The sequence below is a fragment of the Protomyctophum bolini genome (genome assembly GCF_963924005.1).
Source record: "Protomyctophum bolini genome assembly, chromosome: 14".
NCBI classification, from domain to species: domain Eukaryota; kingdom Metazoa; phylum Chordata; class Actinopteri; order Myctophiformes; family Myctophidae; genus Protomyctophum; species Protomyctophum bolini.
Genome location: NC_137875.1, coordinates 3279446 through 3299597, shown reverse-complemented (window position 1 = coordinate 3299597; position 20152 = coordinate 3279446). Strand labels below are relative to the sequence as shown.

Genomic DNA, 20152 nt, shown 5'->3' with positions numbered 1-20152 from the left:
GGTACTGCTCTCTCCAGTTGTTATAGTGAGATGTAAAAGCCGCCGTGGCACGGTGACAGCTAAAAAACAGGGAGGTTGTCCGAAAATAAAAATCCTGGAGATTTGACTCGGCGAGAGACATCGCTGAGGGAGACTGCAGGATGCTGCCCTTCACACATTAGTCGGTCCCAGTGCTGCTAATGGACCTTTTTTCCCCTCCTGGATGGATGTGTCTGTAACTGGGTTAACCCGTTCTGACCTGAGATCAGATTCATACGAGGTTTCCACTGGACACACACTGGTCTGATTAACCCATTCTGAACCTGAGATCAGATTCTAAAAAATGTCGGTCGTTCTTCGATTTTTCAAAAAATAGCAGACCTACAAGCTCGTAGCGCGCCACTCGGTGGGCGCGGCTACGAGCTTGTAGATCTGCTATTTTTCAATAGCTAAACCACGACATGATGCCAACACCAAAATGCGTTCCCGTTCAGAATGGGGTTAACAAAATATTGTTATTGTGTGTGTGTGTGTGTGTATGTGTATTGTGTGTGCAGTCGCAAGATCCTGCACCGGGGGACGTTTAACAGAGGCCGAATACAGCGAAAACAACCCCTGCGGTAATGGACAATTACAAAGGGATAAGGTTACTGCGCCGCTCAGTCCCAGCTGTAGCAGACGGGAGGAGGAGCAGCTGTATAGTGTAGCGTAGAGGAGCGGCTTCACAATGACTTTTACCATAATCCACTAAGACCTGAGACTAGTATAGACTCCACACAAAAATGTCTTCCCAAACAAAAACCCTTATCAGTGGTATCACTGCACGGTTCTCAAACATCTTCATGTCAAGGAACCCCTTCCTGGAGAATGATCTGTATTTTTGCCGCAGACCCACATCTGAAAATATGTTGTTCAAATATTTGAGTTAAAAAAAACGTTCACCGTGAAATAATATATATTCAAGATTTGCGCCACACTTTCACGATTTCTTCAAAAATCTACAAGCTCGTAGCGTGGCTGCAGATCTGCTTATTTTTTCGACAGCTAAAGTTTAATATAATGGTTAAAAAGGCAGTTAAAAGCTCCAAAGGGGTCTAAATGGGATAAACTGCATGGTTTGCCCTCTCTCTGTCTCTCCGAGGACGTCCTTGGCACTTCAGGGCGGGGGGGGGGGGGGGTCTGATCTAATAAGAGAATGGAGGCAATATGATTCAGCTCAATATTTGTATTTTGTACTCTGCTCCAATGTCACACATGTTCCAGAACACGGTGTTAACCTTTGACCTGTGGGTGGGTGAGTCATTGCAAACAAACAGTGTCCTGACCCGAGGTGCGGATTGTCTAAAACTCTAAAGCGTTAGTTCTACAGCGTTAGAAGAACATTAGAATTGTTGTATGATTGGATTCAATGCCTAGATGCCAACGATGAACCTCTGCCCCAAATATTCCAGAATTTAGCAAAGTGGTCCTTTAAGATTTTACAGTCCTCTCCGCCATCGTCTATCTAGAGTTCCAGATTGATCTGGTCTGGTGGCGGCAGCGCACCAGGAATCCTCCCTGTTAACAGACTCATCCCTGTGTTGGAGATTAATTAGACCGATGACTTTTGTATCGTTCACAAAAACGTCAGGAATTTGGATCTTAGCTGGTTGGTGTGGAATGGAAATGCTCAGCAAGGTGCAGCTGTTGATGTACCGAGGCGTATACTGTACATGCAGACCTGCTTATAGCCAGCCACGCATTCTGCACTGCTTCCTTCCTGTCTGTTAGGAAATCAATGATCAACCTGCAGGTTGATCTGGTGTTCAGAGCTATTATACAGCTATGGGACGATGGTTGCAGAGCTTGGCATGGAAAGGAGTGGCATTTTTGCGTCTCTTTCACCGTAAAAGCTGCATTCATGGTCTGCACTCTGGAAAGGGCAGTTGTTTTACAGACGGGTAAAAAATGGCAGGGGTTGAAGACCAGTTCTGGTCTTTTAACTTTGGCACTTTGGAATATTCTTTCCTCAATGTATCTGTAAAAGTGCTCAGCTGAGCAGGGGGGGGGTTCGGCTGCTTTCACTTCTTAAATGATATTGAACGTGTAAAAAAAAAAGTATCACTTTCACAAAAAGACCGTTTGCAATGCAGTATTGATCCTACTGTAAAGATGGGTTACTGTAAAGATGGGTTACTGTAAAGATAGATGTGTTACTTAGTACATACTGTGTGTGTGTTCATGTTGAAGTTGAAAGCATGAATGTTACGGTGATGTCAGTGTGTCATGTGGGGTTCGGAGGGAAAGGTTTTTTATTGAACTCTGATCTGACGTCGTGGATGACTGATAAAGGAATCTGTCAAAGGGTGTTACTTGCAGATTTAACAAATGTGTCATTAGTCATTGGAACAGCTCTATCTTTTCCTGTGAGAAGAGAGATTTCCTCCTCCCTCCTTATTTGATTTGGCCGGATCAATGATTGGGGATTACATTGTTTTTTACAGCACTTTATGCGGCAAAGAGGTTTTCAATTAACTAATGTGCAGATTACCATCAATCTTCTCAGCCTCCTCGATGGCCATCCCTTTTCCTCCCCAATTTGTCGCCGTAGAGCCGTAGAGATAACAGGGGATCTTTGATTAGCTTCCCCACCTCGTTGACGTGGCGTGGCGTTCACATCCGACAGGGCAGGACGTAGCGGCTGCTTCCTCCTCCACACCACACCACCCTGTCCATCACCCTCTACGCCCCTCAGGGAATAACACTATCCCTCCTGGATGTCCCTGTAGAAGATGGGCTGATTGACAACCCTTTCCTGAGCCTCCATCTAGCCCATTTAAGACCTGATCAGTCGTTCTCAAACATTTTGTCAAGGACTCCCAAAAATATGTTGTTTCAGAGACCCACCTGCAGAAGCACGGCTTTGAGTTAAAAACGTTCGCTTTGAAAGAATATATATTCAAAGAGTTGTGCCACATTTTCACGATTTTTCAAAAATAGCAGATCTACAAGCTCATAGCTATGAGCTTGTAGATCTGCTATTTTTCAATAGCTAAACATAATGCTTAAAACACCAAAAGGGGTTCCCACCCAAAATGAGCTAGTCTCTCAAGTCAGCGGGGATAGCAGCGTCACACATGTCACACACACACCGTTTTATTTGATCTGTATTATCAGATCAGATTATTAGAGCTACGGCCTTTTGTCAATATTTGTGTAACACGTACACATGATGGTGCCACTGTAGTTCGTGTGATGTAACTGTGTGTGTGTGTGTGTGTGTGTGTGTGTGTGTGTTCCAGTGTCCTGGTCCTGGCTGAGGGTACCTGGGGTTTTGCAGCGTCTGGGGTTCACCTACTTCGTGCTGTCTCTGATGCAGACCTTGTGGGGCCAGAAAGAGGTCCCTCTGAAAGCGGTGAGCAGATCAGACTACTTGTATCAGCCAAAAATATATATTTAAATTACATTTCGGCCATTTGAAAATAGCCGATCTACAAGCTCACAATACTGTACGTCGCGATAAACAGTACTTTCTACTTTTGGTACTTTTGCACTTTTAAGTAAAAGATGTGAGTACTTTTTTCTTTTCTTTTTTTTTTGGACTTTCCATAAATGCTGTGTGATGTTCTGCAGCATCACTGGTGGAACCCGGTCCAGGACGTGGTTCTGTACTGGCCCGAGTGGATCTTCATCCTCACCCTGGAGAGCATCTGGCTGGGCCTCACCTTCCTCATGCCGGTGCCCCACTGCCCCACGTGAGTCACCATTGAAGTCCATGGCCCAATGGTTGGCGGAGCGGTCTTGATATCGGAAATGTCGCTATAGTTCGTATCCCCCGGACCGGCACGTTAAAATTACCACCGCTGAAGTGCCCTTGAGCAAGGCATTGTGAACCCCTACCATGAAATGTTCTATATATGAGCAGGGCCTGGCTGTAAACAAGTTCTTGAGCTTAGTCCAGTTACCCTGGGTAAACATAGTACCTTTCCTTTCCTTAGTCCAGTTACCCTGGGTAAACATAGTACCTTTCCTTTCCTTAGTCCAGTTACCCTGGGTAAACATGGTACCTTTCCTTTCCTTAGTCCAGTTACCCTGGGTAAACATAGTACCTTTCCTTTCCTTAGTCCAGTTACCCTGGGTAAACATAGTACCTTTCCTTTCCTTAGTCCAGTTACCCTGCAGGGTAAACATAGTACCTTTCCTTTCCTTAGTCCAGTTACCCTGGGTAAACATAGTACCTTTCCTTTCCTTAGTCCAGTTACCCTGGGTAAACATAGTACCTTTCCTTTCCTTAGTCCAGTTACCCTGGGTAAACATAGTACCTTTCCTTTCCTTAGTCCAGTTACCCTGGGTAAACATAGTACCTTTCCTTTCCTTAGTCCAGTTACCCTGGGTAAACATAGTACCTTTCCTTTCCTTAGTCCAGTTACCCTGGGTAAACGTAGTACCTTTCCTTTCCTTAGTCCAGTTACCCTGGGTAAACATGGTACCTTTCCTTTCCTTAGTCCAGTTACCCTGGGTAAACATAGTACCTTTCCTTTCCTTAGTCCAGTTACCCTGCAGGGTAAACATAGTACCTTTCCTTTCCTTTCCTTCTTATGTACTTTTACTCGACTATACATTTTGAATTCCGGACCTTTTAGGCCTCACTCACACCTTTCGATCTAGCATAAACAACATTGATGCATGCTAGATGTACAGTAAGCAAGATGTAAGTGTCATGGCCGCCCCAACAATGCATTTCCAATGGAAGTCACATGGTTTGATACAACATTTTGGACTACAAGCTGTCGTACGGCTTTCGGCTGTGTTTCGACTGCCCCCCTCCCACCCCCTCCCCCTCATGCAACACAAATGTTGTGTCAAACCATGTGACTCCCATTGGAAATGCATTATGGGGCAAGATGTATTTGTAATATACAACAAGCACACATCAGTCTGTTGCGAAGGTGTGAGTGAGGCCTGGCTGCTACAGTAGTTCCACATTGCAAGCGTTGGTACTTTTACTTAAGTACACCATCGGAGTACTTTTCCCCCAGCGCTGAACCCTGTGTGTCGCCGGCGTTATGAGCCAGCGTGATTTATGGCGGCGGGCTGGAAGCTTCAGAGGGCATAATTAGCCAATCTCAGGGTGTCGTGTGCAGTGAGAGGAGAGGAGGAGACAGGGATCCATCTTCCTCGCTCTGCGTCTCCCTCTCGTCCCCATCCCTCCTCTCTCTCTCCTCTCGATCCTCCTCGGTCCCATCCTCGCTCATCTCTCTCTCTCTCTCCCTCTCGTCCCCATCCCTCTCTCTCTCTCTCTCCCTCCTCTCTCTCCCTCTCTCTCTCCCTCTCGTCCCCATCCCTCTCCCTCTCTCTCTCTCTCTCCCTCTCGTCCCCATCCCTCTCTCTCTCTCTCTCCCTCTCTCTCTCCCCTCCGTCCCCATCCCTCTCCCTCTCTCTCTCTCTCCCTCTCGTCCCCATCCCTCTCCCTCTCTCTCTCTCTCTCTCTCTCCCTCTCGTCCCCATCCCTCTCTCTCTCTCTCTCCCTCTCTCTCTCCCTCTCTCTCTCTCTCTCGTCCCCATCCCTCTCCCTCTCTCTCTCTCTCTCCCTCTCCCCCATCCCTCTCTCTCTCTCTCTCCCTCTCTCTCTCCCTCTCGTCCCATCCCTCTCCCTCTCTCTCTCTCTCCCTCTCGTCCCCATCCTCTCCCTCTCTCTCTCTCTCCCTCTCGTCCCCATCCCTCTCCCTCTCCTCTCTCTCCCTCTCGTCCCCATCCCTCTCCCTTCTCTCTCTCTCTCTATCTCTCTCTCTCTCTCTCTCTCTCTCTCTCCCTCTCTCTCTCTCTCTCCCTCTCTCTCCCTCTCTCTATCCCTCTCTCTCTCTCCCTCCCTCTCTCTCTCCCTCTCTCTCTCTCTCCTCCCTCTCTCTATCCCTCTCTCTCTCTCCCTCTCTCTCTCTCTCCCCTCTCGTCCCCCCATCCCTCTCTCTCTCCCTCTCTCTCTCTCTCCCTCTCTCTATCCTCTCTCTCTCTCTCTCTCTCCCTCTCCCTCTCTCTCTCCCTCTCGTCCCCATCCCTCTCTCTCTCCCTCTCGTCCCCATCCCTCTCTCTCCCTCTCTCTCCCTTCTCTCCCTCTCTCTCCCTCTCTCTCCCTCTCTCTCTCTCTCTCTCTCTCTCTCTCTCTCTCTCTCTCTCTCTCTCTCTCTCTCTCTTCCTCTCTCTCCCCCTCTCTCTCTCTCTCTCGTCCCCATCCCTCTCACTCTCTCTCCCTCCCTCCCTCTCTCTCTCTCCCTCTCTCCTTTCTCTCTCTCTCTCCCTCTCTCTCCCCCCCCCCACCTTGACCCCTGCGTGGCATGGCTGGTTTGAAATACAATGGCTTTTAAACCCATTTAGACCCGAGGACGTTTCTCTACACATGTCTTCTAAATCCTGACAGTTATTCTGAAAAACCCATGTGTTTCTGTATGTCAGTGGTTCTCAAACGTTTTCATGTCAAGGACCCCCGAAAATATATGTAATTGGTCGCCAACCCCCCCATCTGGAAAATATGTTGTTCCAGGGACCCCCGCCCAGAAGCAAAGAGTTACACAAACGTTCACTCTGAAAGAATATATTCAATGATTTGCTCCACATTTTCAAGATTGTTCAAAAAATAGCAGATCTACGAGCTCGTATGAGCTTGTAGATCTGCTATTTTTCAATAGCTAAAGTATAACCTAATGCTCAAAACACCAAAAGGGGTTCCTTTGATGATGTTTAAGACACAAGAAACACTTTCCTGGTGGGTTTTTATGTGTGTCATTTTGTGTTTTATAGATATTGTAGTCATGTTTCATGACCAAACCCTAGTCAGACGTCATTATTTTTCTGGACATATATAGGGTGCACATTTCAAATTGTGCTACTGTTTTTTATCAACATCTATACTACAAATACTTCACTGATTAACATTGAGTTTCTTCCAGCTTTGAAATGTCCCTTTAAAGGACAACTTTAGTTTTTTTCAACTAAGGTTTATGTTTTAGGTTATTAGAGAAAGTAAAAGATGAGTGTTTTTTTGTTTTTTTTTCATTTGCTGCTTTCTTTTGTTTTAGGGATTTTAGCTCATTCGAGCATGGAGCTAAAGTCACCTAAAACATAAACCTTGGTTGGAAAAAAACTAAAGTTGTCCTTTAAGCCTGTGAGATGGAAACAAGGGCACTGATGCCTGTCCTGCAGATCTTGTGTTTTAACCCCCCAGTACTTTGGTTCCATGTCAAGGGCCCCCTGCTGCGCCCTTTTGTGAAATGGATTAAAAAATGTTTTAGAAAGAAAGTGTGTGTGTGTGTGTGTGTGTGTGTGTGTGTGTGTGTGTGTGTGTGTGTGTGTGTGTGTGTGTGTGTGTGTGTGTGTGTGTGTGTGTGTGTGTGTGTGTGTGTGGGGCCTGGGCTCCCACTGTGAAAACCTCCTGTGATATATATATATAATATATACTGTTAGTATATATAATGTTATTTCTCCTTAATAGAGGTTATTTAGGAGCTGGTGGAATTGGCGATGAAGGCCTCTACCCTAACTGCACTGGCGGTGCTGCAGGATACATCGACAGCTGGATGTTCGGAGACAACATGTTCAGATACCCCACATGCAAGGTACGGCATCTTATATCATGTTCAGATACCCCACGTCCAAGGTACGGCATCTTATATCATGTTCAGATACCCCACGTGCAAGGTACGGCATCTTATATCATGTTCAGATACCCCACGTCCAAGGTACGGCATCTTATATCATGTTCAGATACCCCACGTGCAAGGTACGGCATCTTATATCATGTTCAGATACCCCACGTCCAAGGTACGGCATCTTATATCATGTTCAGATACCCCACGTGCAAGGTACAGTGTTTTATATCATGTTCAGATACCCCACATGCAAAGTACAGTGTTTTATATCATGTTCAGATACCCCACATGCAAGGTACAGTGTTTTATATCATGTTCAGATACCCCACGTCCAAGGTACGGCATCTTATATCATGTTCAGATACCCCACGTGCAAGGTACAGTGTTTTATATCATGTTCAGATACCCCACATGCAAGGTACAACATCTTATATCATGTTCAGATACCCCACGTGCAAGGTACAGTGTTTTATATCATGTTCAGATACCCCACATGCAAGGTACAGTGTTTTATATCATGTTCAGATACCCCACATGCAAGGTACAGTGTTTTATATCATGTTCAGATACCCCACATGCAAGGTACAACATCTTATATCATGTTCAGATACCCCACATGCAAGTTAGTCTTTTATATCATGTTCAGATACCCCACGTGCAAGGTACGGTGTTTTATATCATGTTCAGATACCCCACGTGCAAGGTACGGTGTTTTATATCATGTTCAGATACCCCACGTGCAAGGTACAGTGTTTTATATCATGTTCAGATAGCCCACATGCAAGGTACAGTGTTTTATATCATGTTCAGATAGCCCACATGCAAGGTACAGTGTTTTATATCATGTTCAGATAGCCCACATGCAAGGTACAGTGTTTTATATCATGTTCAGATAGCCCACATGCAAGGTACAGTGTTTTATATCATGTTCAGATAGCCCACATGCAAGATACAGTCTTTTATATCATGTTCAGATACCCCACGTGCAAGGTACAGCGTCTTATATCATGCCTCGTCAATCATGCAAATGACAAAGCCACGTGCGGAAGGAACAAATTAATGCGCCGTCGATTAACGTGGTTTCTCGTGTCTCATCCGGCGTGTTTCCAGGAGATGTATCGGACCACGCAGCCCTTCGACCCAGAGGGGGTTCTGGGTACAATCAACTCTGTTGTCATGGGATTCATGGGGATGCAAGTAAGCCTCCGTCTCGCTCGCACACGTCTCTGTTGTATCTGAGCTTTTTATGGAGAAGAATATCACAAATGTCAAACGTTCAGTTATTTCCGAACATTGCTAGTATTATAGTCGGCCCCCAGTATATAGCGCTTCATAACATTAATCTTATTTGTGTGGACAGATATTTCAAAAGGGGTTGTGAGACCATTATTGAGTTAGTACAGGGGTTGGTTGTCTAAGGCAGTGGTTCCCTAAAGTGGGGGTCCGGGGACCCCCAGGGGTCCTTCAGGGAGGACCCCAGCTAAATGATAGTTTTAGAACCAAATGGACCCTTATGGGTCTGTAACTCAGAGAGTGTACAATTTGTACACTCTCAGAGTTAAATTATCTTTGATTTTACAGAGATAGAAATGGTTCCCAGAGATAGAAATGCCATTCAATGGGGGTCCGCTCGCTAATGAGTGTCAATTTGGGGGATCCTTGACATGAAAAGGTTTGGGAACCAGTGGTCTTAGGAGCCTCCTCCTAAGTGCACAGCTGCCCTCAATTCTTAACGCACATTTTGTTCGACTAAATGCTACTGTCGATTTAGTCGACAAAAACATTCCAGGTGACTAAAATGTGACTAAAACTAAATGAAAACTATTCAAGAGACTCTATGACTAAAAGCTAAAAATCTAAATTTACTGCCAAAAACAACACTGACCTCGCTCACTCTTTGCACAGTATGTCGCATGTAAAGCATTTTCTCTTTCTTATGCGGTGGGAAGAGTTTTACCACACCAAACAGCCACATTACTGAATTCCCTGCGGGCGTTTAGCATTGAGCCCTTCAGTCATCGGGTCTGGGACGACACACCAGGTGTCCGCTGTTGTTTGCCCCTGTGCTAATGTCCTCAGCTGAGACACATTCATCATCACCAAATTAATCAGAGGTGATGGGGGACGACTTCCAGCCCACATCTGGCTCCATGGGACAGGGAGCAATGTGAGCGCCACGTCAGGGACACTGTCCCTGTCCTTGGGACTGTTCTGTTACCAAGGGCAAAGGATTGTTTGACATTGGCTATACGTTTACATGGACAGTTAAATCCCCTTTTCATTCAGAATAAAAGTTAAATCCTATTTTTAAAAGTTGTCATGTAAATTCGTCGGATAAAAAGAGAGGAAGAGAGCCTTTTATTAAATTAAAAAGGCAACTGCCAATTGTTCATTCTTGCCCTGATGAAGACCTTGTTGGTCGACACATGTTGTCAGTTAGTTGTCTTTTTAATTTAATAAAAGGCGTTCCTCATTTTTTTACTTTGTGTGTCCCCGGATCCTTTTCTCTTTTTATCTAAGTCTTGATCCCGTGTTTGATCCGTACGTGTGAGAACCTTTTTATCATTATCACGTTTAGCTGTCTCCGTTGAGCTTCTGGTTAGCTCCTCCTTCTCTCACATGATTGGTTGGTTTGTAGTCTCTGTGCTTATCTCTGTCTGTCTGTCCTTTTTTTTTTTTTTTTTACAGGCGGGGAAAATCCTTATTTTCTTCAGACGGAAAGATGTCCATATCCTGTCACGGTTCCTGTTATGGGCTGTTCTCCTGGTATGTTCTCATCGTACTAATACTAATACGTTCTCATCGTATTAATGTTAGTCTACTCCTGGTATCATCCTGGTATTATCCTGGTATCATCCTGGTATTCTCCTGGTATGTTGCATCGTACTGATGTTATATTCTACTCCTGTATCATGTCTGCAAAGGCAGACACATAGAGTACAGTAGAGTAGAGACTACATTATCGTTACCGTATAGAACTGAAATCATGACTACAGTAGATGAGACGCCTGTCATTAAACAGAAGGCCATACAGTATGAGTCACAGAGCAGCGTATAATTGGAAGCTCCGTCTATGATGTGTTCTGCTTTGCCTTATAGCACTAGCAGGTAATGTCTTTTCCTGCTACTCCGTTATTAGTCATAGCTGCCGAAACTGTTCATTAGCAGTACTTACTTAGTGCGTCTTTTTAATGTAATTTCTTTTTCCATTTTACGTTACTGAGAGAGTGTATTGTTGTTACAATACATTCCATTATATTATGAGCATAAATAGTAGAATTCTTGGACTTTCAGTTCCTAGACATCACACCAACAAGAGGAACAGCCATATAATTATTATAAGCAATAAAATGATCACAACAAGTAAACTAAATAGTATACTAAAATTCCAGTATAATATCAATTGCACAATGCAGGATGTAAAGTGTTATAGGTGTGTGCATATGCGTGTGTGTGTGTGTGTGAGACTGTTTGTGCGCGTGTGTGTGATGTGAATATATTGAAACAACATACATGTGAGTGTGTATATTTCCGGGCAGACATGGTGTCCATCCGCCCCCCCCCCCCCCCCGCCCCCCCCCCAGGGGACACACACTGTCTCTCGTTGCCCCTCCATGTGTCCCACGTGCGGTTCGTGAACGTTAGAATCGTGCATATTACTTACATTGGGCTCAGGTTCTCCTTCTCGCCAGTGGCCACATCATCTGGACTTCGCTGAAGAGCATCGGTCAGCTCATTATAGTTTTAAACCCAGACTCAACACACATGTATATAGACCAAACAGATGATTTTTACTGATGCAACTGTTTGTTTTGCTTCTTATTCTTGCACAATGCACTGAATGTAAAGATAAATGAATCTTAAACAACTTAAGATGTTGAATACTAGACCAGTGGTTCCCCAGGGGTCCTTGAGGGAGTTCCAGGGGGTCCCCAGCTAAATGATAGTTTGTAACCAAATGAACCCTTATTGGCCTGTAACTCTGAGAGTGTACAAATGTACACTCTCAGAGTTAAAATAACGTTGTTTTTACAATATAAATTGGGGTTCCATCCCAGATATATAAATGCCATTAAATGGGGGGTCCGTAGACTTAATGCATGTCAAACTGGGGGTCCTTGAAATCAAACTGGTTGAGAATCTCTGCTGGAGCCGTACAACTCCTCTCTTTCCTGGAATATCCTTTCAAATTGAGCTAATGAGTGTCAATTTGGGGGTCCTTTACGTGAAAAGGTTTGGGAACCACCGTACTAGACTATTGCTTGGATAGCATGGAGGTTATATAGTTTAGATACTCATTCTGGGTGGTCTCGAGATAAATGGAAAAAACAAAATGGGAGAGAGAGAGGCAAGCTGGTCACTATTTCGTTCAGAGAGGGAATGTTGTCCCTCGGGGAGAAGCCAAGTGCTACATGAGACTCACGTGAATTCGTAAACCTACCAAAGGGAAGTCAGCCGGCGCTAACGAGACAGACAACATCTCACGTTGTGGTACGTCGTCCACATTGTGTTGAACTGTGAAGTTGTTCAGCCTCTTTCTTCTCATGCTGTTGGAGCAGGGGTGCCCAGACTTTTTTGACTTAAGAGCTATACTTTAACCCATTCTGAACGGGAACCCATTTTGGTGTCAGCATCATGTTATGCTTTAGCTATTGAAAAATAGCAGATCTACAAGCTCATAGCGCGCCACCGAGTGGCGCGCTACGAGCTTGTAGGTCTGCTATTTTTGAAAAATCGAAGAGCGACTGACATTTTTAGAATCTGATCTCAGGTCAGAATGGGTTAATCAGACCAGTGTGTGTCCGGTGGAAACCTCGTATGAATCTGATCTCAGGTCAGAATGGGTTAAAAATGACCAGCTCAACAAGATCTACCCACAAAGAAGTATGATCTCATTGCTGAAAATATAGTAAAAACAAATGGAAATAGTTTTTCTATGTCTAACTTTGTATAACGCTACTGATGTTTGTGCTCAACACTCTTGAAAACTAATATTCCATTGTGGCTTAATAGGTCGTTTTTTTATGTCAATCAATCAAGTCACCTTAATTCAATTCAAGTGTCTGATGCCAAATTATATATATTTTTAATTTAAATTATATTATGTTTTAGGGGCATGTCATGTGATCTACCTGCACAGCCTTTGTGATCTACTGGTAGATGGTGATCTACTTTTTGGCACTGCTGCGTTAGAGCGATGCTGCTCCTTTTCCAGAGAGGGCTGGTCAGCAGTGGTGGGGGAAAAAAGTATACTCACATTTTGTACTTGAGTAAGAAATACTGCAATATAGAAATACTCCGTTACAAGTAAATGTCCAGAATTCAAAAATGTACTTAAAAGTACTAAAAGTAAAAGTAGTCATACAGAATGTCTCATTTCAAGTTTTCAAAAATGTCTAAAGATCTTTTGAAAACAGCAGGTCTACAAGCTCACAATGTAATGTGTGCATTGTGAGCTTGTACACCGGCTTAATAATCAAAGTAATTACTAATTTAATTTAATTACTTTGATTATTAAGCCGATAAATGTAGTGCAGTAAAATAACATTTGCCTCTGAGATGTAGTGGAGTAAAAGTATTGGAAATTGGAAATACTCAAGTGAAGTACTTTAATATCTCAAAATTGCACTTAACCCATTTAGACCTGGGGGTAACGATTCTACAAATGCCTTCTAAATCCTGACAGTTTTCTGAAAAACCCCATGTTTTAAGATTATATGTATTTGGCCGCCGACCCCCATCTGAAAATATGTTGTTCCAGGGACCCACCCCCAAACGATTTGAGTTAAAAAACATTTGCTCTGAAAGAATACATTCAAAGATTTGCACCACATGTTCAGTTCAGGTTTTTAAATAGCAGATCTACAAGCTCGTGCTACGAGCTTCTAGATCTGCTATTTTTCCATAGCTAAAGTGTAACATAATGCAGTAGTATATAGTGCTTAAGTAAACGTACTTTGACTGCTGGTCAGAGAGTCCTTGTTGCAAGCCGGTATGCAGAGCAGACATCCTGGCCGCTGACCTGTTAGCGACGATGGACAGGAGGTAGCTGTGTCACAGTGCCTTTGAGACGATGGACAGGAGGTAGCTGTGTCACAGTGCCTTTGAGACGATGGACAGGAGGTAGCTGTGTCACAGTGCCTTTGAGACGATGGACAGGAGGTAGCTGTGTCACAGTGCCTTTGAAAATCACACCGTGTCGGTCGAGGACAAGCCAAGAGTCCAATACACTCAGCACGCGGAAATTAGAGGTCTTTGTTTGTTGGGAACGTCAGCAGTAAAACACCCTGAAATGTTCCTGGAGAAAGAAAATGTTGATAGTTGATAGCGCTTTGAACCCTATAGTCTATAGTTAATTGGGGTTTACTAGGGTTGAAGTGGTTTATTTTAAGAGTTTTGGGTAGATTTTATGATATTACTGCTAGTAAAAAGTTACTACTGTATAGCTTGTTTCCTGGGTGAGGTACTGTAGATGTGTATGAAAGCCTCATTTCAAATTCGATCATGTGTATTTTTAGTGTCGGTCTTTAGTAGACGAAATGTCCGTCCATTACATCTGTGCTGTTGAATCTTATTGACTATTGACTAATCTTATTGACAAGCTCACAACTGTGAGCTTGTAGATGTATTTTCAGCAAGTGTAAAATCAGCCTTTACGACGGCATCAAGGCCCGCCAAAATACATTTTAGTCGACTGAATCAACTGTAGATTTAGTCGACTAAAATCTTATGATATTTACAGTCGACTAAAACTAGACTTAACACTAAAACATTCCAGGTGACTAAAATGTCATCAGTGCCCATACCCGAGGCGGGGTTGGCGAAAAAGGGCCGTTCTGTGTGTTCTCCCTGTGTCCCCTAGGGTACCCTCACAAAAAACATGCAGTAATCCTGGTCTCTAAAACTATGGAGGGGAGAAAGGAACTGGTCGGAATAACGAGTTCCTTCCACGCGTTACGTCCGGCCGGGGAAATTCCCCCCTGTCAGGTAAAAAAAAATAAGTAGCTTGCACTCCTCATGCATAGAAGGAAGCATGAGGTCAGTCCGCTGCCCCCCCCCCCCATGTTGGCAGAGGAAGTGTAGCGCCCGGGATTACATCAGATAATTGACACTGGGTGAAAAAATGGGTTGCAAAAATCGTGGGATAAAAATGATATATATAAAAAAAATCAAAGTCCATACATGAAATAAAATGCCAGTTATTGAAATAAGAGAATAAAAGTAAAATGATATTTCTTTGCTGTGACGTGGTAGAACAGGATACCGTTTATTGATCTGAGAAACAAGGCTTTGCTGTTTACACGTTTTGCCAAAGTGTAAACAGAGCATCTCATTTACAGACTGAAATGGCATTTATCATAAAATCTGCTCATATTGTATTCTCTTCATGTGCTGTTGGTCTACGTTATTGGATCTCTGGCTAAATCTATTTATAATCCTACAGAGTTAAGTGTTTTAACCAACACGGAAAGTGAAATTAGTTAACCCATTCTGGACGGGAACCCCTTGTTGGTGTTTTAAGCATTATGTTATGCTTTATCTATTGATCTAAAAATAGCAGATCTACAAGCTCATAGCGCGGCACTCGGTGCCGCGCTATGATGCCGAGCTTGTAGATCTGCTATTTTTTTTTAAATCATGAAAATGTGGCGCAAATCTTTTAATATATATTCTTTCAGAGCAAACGTTTTTAACTAAAAATCTTTGCTTCTGGGGCGGGGGTCCCTGGAACAACATATTTTCAGATGGGTTTCGGCGGCCAATTACATATAATTCCGGGGGTCCTTGACATGAAAATGTTTGAGAACCACGTACTGACACAGAAACATAGGTTTTTCATATTTATTTAGAAGATTTAGATTTAGAAGACAATTTGTGTAGAATCGTCCTCAGGTCTAAATTAGTTAAAGTGATTGGCTTGCTCTTGATATTGACTTTTCTAATAAGATTTGGGTCTGGGTCGGAGCAGCAGCAGCCAGCAGCAGGCTTGGATCTGTTCTTGAAGCGCCTCTTGTTTCAGACATAACATGTGCTCTTGACATTATAGCCGGTCTCCCCTTTGGCAGAGGAAGGGGCTCATTTCTGCAGCCACCCAACCACAGGATTGGTATATTATGAACAGGAGGCTCACAGACTGGTCCAGAGAACTGGCGCTCCAAAAGGCAGAGCGTTCTGCTGCCAAGACTATACTGTTAATGCAACAACACCAGGAAAATTATCATATAAAGTGTTGAATTCTGAAGGTCCGGAGTTTGCATTGATATTTAGGTGCGACCAGCGTGCATCTCGCTCCTAACCCATTTAGGCCCAGACGTCGAAAAAATTTAAAAGTTGTCTTCTAAATCCTGACAGTTTTCTGAAATACTGTACCTACAGTATGTTTCTATGTCAGTGGTGCTCAATATTTCATGTCTAGGAGGACCCCAAAAATGATATGTAATTGGCCGCCGACCCCCCCCATCTGTTTATTAGCCCCGAAAGGGCTAATAAACAACAGCCCATGTTAATTAAAGTCCAACGATCATCATGGCCCTGTGAGAGAGAGAGAGAGAGAGTGAGAGATTGAAATTGAGTGATTGCCCCACATAGCGCGGCGGCGCGTCCCACATCCTGCTGCGTAGCCTGGAGACTCAATCCCGTCCAGCGGCCAGGCTATTTCCACGCCATCGATTCTGTCATCTATACACATGATGGATATCCACATAACCCATTCTGGGCGGGAACCCCTTTTGGGTGTTTTTAAAAAACATTATGTTATAATTCAGCTATTGGAAAAATTAGCAGATCTACATTAGCTCTCGGTGGCGCGCTACGAGCTTGTATAGGTCTGCTATTTTTGAAATATCGTTAAAATGTGCCCTCAAATCTTTCAGAAAATTGTCATGATTTAGAAGATTATTATTTTTGTAATTTCGACGTCGGGGCTAAATTGGATAACACGCATGTTTAGATTCTGATCTATTGCCCCGGCCGTGGGTTTCTCTGCGCGGAGCACAAAATGTTTTTTTTCGAATATACCAGATCATAATGTAAAGGTAAATAGATGACATATTAAAGACCCTTTATTGATATACTGGTTCATCGGTTCATATATATATATATACAGCTTATCAGTATGGTGGTTTATTAGCTGTCGAAGAGGTACAGTAGATTAGCCCCTGTCTGTCTGCAGCATATTGGACGTCTGACAGCTGCAGGTAGCTTTCAGCTTTGAGAGGTGCAGTGTTCCAATGTGGAATGGATTGTGAAAGTGATGTGTTTACAGTCTGTGTGTGTGTGTGTGTGTGTGTGTGTGTGTGTGTGTGTGTGTGTGTGTGTGTGTGTGTGTGTGTGTGAGAGAGAGAGAGAGAGGGGGTGGCTGACATGGAGGGGAGAGTGAGACTGATTTACTTAAAATGTGTGCCAGTCTCGCGCACCAAAAAAACAATAGATATACATGCCCACACCATGTTACGCGGCAGGCGGATTGGGAGCAGCTAGATCTGCTATTTTAGAGTGCATAACGGTACGGTACGCGAGTGTAAATCAGGCGCGAGGGAGATCTTGTTGATCTGAGACTGAAGTAATCGGCTAATCTGACGCGCTCGTTTGATTCTGTTGGTTGGCGTTTTAGCAGCAGTCCAGCGGTACGGCCTATAACGGCCATGCTTTATCGCCCCAGCATTGATTTGAAATCTGTTTCATTTCCACCCTCAGGGAATCTGTGCAGCCATCCTTTCTAAGTGCACGCGAGACGGGGGATTTATACCTGTCAATAAAAACCTTTGGTAAGTGCTTCCTGACCCTCTAAATCCAGCCACTTTCCTCACAAAAGAAGGGATGAGTTTCCAGGAGGCACAAATCACGGCCTGCTAAAACATGCGTTTACTTACCTCTAACGACAGCTTCGGACAGTAAATAATCACCCCGGGCTGTTGGGAGTGTGAAGCGGAGGGGTTGTATGTGCCCAAACAATATCACTCTTCTTAACAGCCAGCAAAAAAAAAAGATGCGTTATAATCTTTGCCAGCTCAGGGTGATGGGATGGGATCAGACGCCGGGAATAGCAGCATGTCTGTAAAACCCTGTATTAGTATTTTCCACCTGGTCATATTATTATGCCTTATTGTTCTGTTATTCACATGCCATTATTATGGCTGTAATATCTGAACACTTAACAGTAAGCCAGGCCTGGCTGTACTTTGTGTCTTTGTTCACAAAACTATCTGATAAATGCTACGTAATGATTTCTCATGAAATACATTATAAGATTACTACCTGAGGTGCAGTGATGACTTTACGACCAGGAGGATTATGGGAGTGGAGTCTCTCGTCCACTCCCATATTTACCCGGCCATAATGTTAGATGAATCATTTTTAATGTCGTCGGTAAGAATACCATTTCGTCGTCTTATGATGGCGTAAGCTAATTCTCCCCATGGTGTCCCACCGGGGTCTCCAGTCCGTACGGCTAGACCCCCTCCTCCTCCCCATCCCCCGTTTACCTGCCCTGCTTTCATCTTGCACAGGAGCATGAATCCCCCTGCCTGGATGTCTATAGAAGTAATTAACTCTCGGGCCAAAGAGTCCTTTTTGGCCCCACTTCAGCGGAGATAAAAGATGCGGCCAGTCAGTGCATCGAGAGGCTCTGGGAGGCAGCCATTTTTACTTAAGATGATATTACATCAAACATTCTTGCACTTAAGAACAGACAGGGACATGGCAGGCTGGCCGGGCTCCACTGGAGCGCTGTGCGTGCCAACAAGGAGACACTGCTGATGCAAACGTCTTATCTCGTGCTATAGCGTGGTGCGTGCGTGCGTGTGTGTGTGTGTGTGTGTGTGCGTGTGCGCTGCAGTTCAGCATCACAACAGGAGTTATTTGTTTACAATGCGGCGTCATCGACACACTTGACATTCTCTTTTTTTACTGCCATTTTCACACCCAGCTCCTGAAATGTTTTTACCCGATTCCCAATTCCACTACACTCCATTATACGACATGAAATGTTTGCGCTCGTCGGCTCCAGCTGGCCTAACAACAAAGTCTGTCCGTGTTCCTCCTGCTGACTCACCAGGTCTCTGTCCTACGTCACGTGCATGGGCTGTTTCTCCTTCCTCCTGCTGGCGGCCATGTACTTTGTCATGGACATCAAAGGGTGGTGGGGTGGCCAGCCGTTCATCTACCCAGGTGAGTCCCAACAGGGTGGTGGGGTGGCCTTATAGATCTGCGATTTTTCAACAGCTAAATTATAACACAATGCTTTAAAGCACTAACATGGGTTAATTGTTCTCCGTGTCCTCCTCAGGAATGAACTCCATCTTTGTGTACGTGGGCCACTCTCTGCTGGGCTTCTACTTCCCCTTCAGCTGGGAGATGCACTGGGAGGAGAGCCACTGGGAGTGGCTCGCCCAGAGCCTGTGGGGGACGTCACTGTGGCTGCTCGTCTCCTACCTGCTCTACAGGAAGAAATTCTTCCTTAAAATCTAACTGCAAAGGGCCTTTCTGTGTGGAGTTTGCATGTTCTCCCCGTGTCCCCTACTATAGGGTAGGTACCCTCACAAAAACATGCAGTAATCCTGGTCTCTAAACTGCCTCCCCCTGGCCAGCCGGGGCGCCTGATGGAGGGGAAAGGAACTGGTTGTAATAACGTGTTCCTTCCACGCGCTATACGTCCAACCAGGGAAACTCCCCCCTGTCGGGTGTAAAGGAGCAACTTGGACACTCAGGCATGAAGGAAGCATGAGTTAAGTCCGTTGCTCTCCCCATGGTTGGCGGAGGGTGTGTAGAGCCCAGGATCACAGTAGATGATTGGCACAGGGGTGAAAAATGGGTTACAAAATCATGGGATAAAACATATATTTAAAAAAAAAAGAAATCTAACTCCATCTGTTTTCCTCTCTCAATCGTGTATCCTCCGCATTATCGTTATTATTATTAGCGTACTTTTATTTAACCTTTATTTAAAAAGTAAAAACACATTGAGACTGCTTCTGGGAACTGGCCAAGAGGCAGAAATAAAAATTACACTTACACAATACCACATCGTCAAATATGTTACATTTTGGACCAACAAATACAACATCCATAATACACCTTAAACTACCTATGAATAAATACAACAAGTCACCTGTCCTACTTTTTAGTAGCAGGGCAAAATACACCATAATACAATTATACACAATCTACACGATCTGAACCGAAATAATAAATATATAGGCATGAACATAGGCTAGTACGGCCCACTGTGCAAATAAGCATACATTCTATATGAATAGCTCGCTGGAAACATTCCAGTGCCTGTGGATGCTTGTAAGTGCCACATTCATCTGATAAATATAAATTAAATAAATATAAATAAAACTGTATGAGTTGTCCCTAAATACAGTAGCTACAGTTTGACCCTTTGATCCGTTGTGGCGGCTGTGGCTCAGGAGGTAGAGCAGGTCGTCCAATGATCCCTGGGTCGGTGGTTTGATTCCCGGCTCCTCCTCCTCCTCCTGTCCTACATGTCCGAAGTGTCCTTGGGCAAGACACTGAACCCTACACTGCCTCCAATGAGTCGGTCGGTG

General features: G+C 44.3%; 1 protein-coding gene across 1 annotated transcript in view; it reads left to right on the top strand.

The window, feature by feature from the left end:
• Window positions 1-19070, top strand: part of LOC308328330 (heparan-alpha-glucosaminide N-acetyltransferase) — a gene marked incomplete at both ends in the record, with an annotated part of 47678 nt that extends 28608 nt beyond the window's left edge. The window contains 8 exons of the mRNA XM_080782101.1: window positions 3261-3373; window positions 3592-3713; window positions 7445-7568; window positions 8712-8798; window positions 10290-10367; window positions 17298-17368; window positions 18658-18770; window positions 18889-19070. Of these exons, the coding sequence (XP_080638227.1) occupies window positions 3261-3373; window positions 3592-3713; window positions 7445-7568; window positions 8712-8798; window positions 10290-10367; window positions 17298-17368; window positions 18658-18770; window positions 18889-19070 (890 nt within the window). The remainder of the gene's footprint in view (window positions 1-3260; window positions 3374-3591; window positions 3714-7444; window positions 7569-8711; window positions 8799-10289; window positions 10368-17297; window positions 17369-18657; window positions 18771-18888) is intronic.
• Window positions 19071-20152: the final 1082 nt, after the last annotated feature.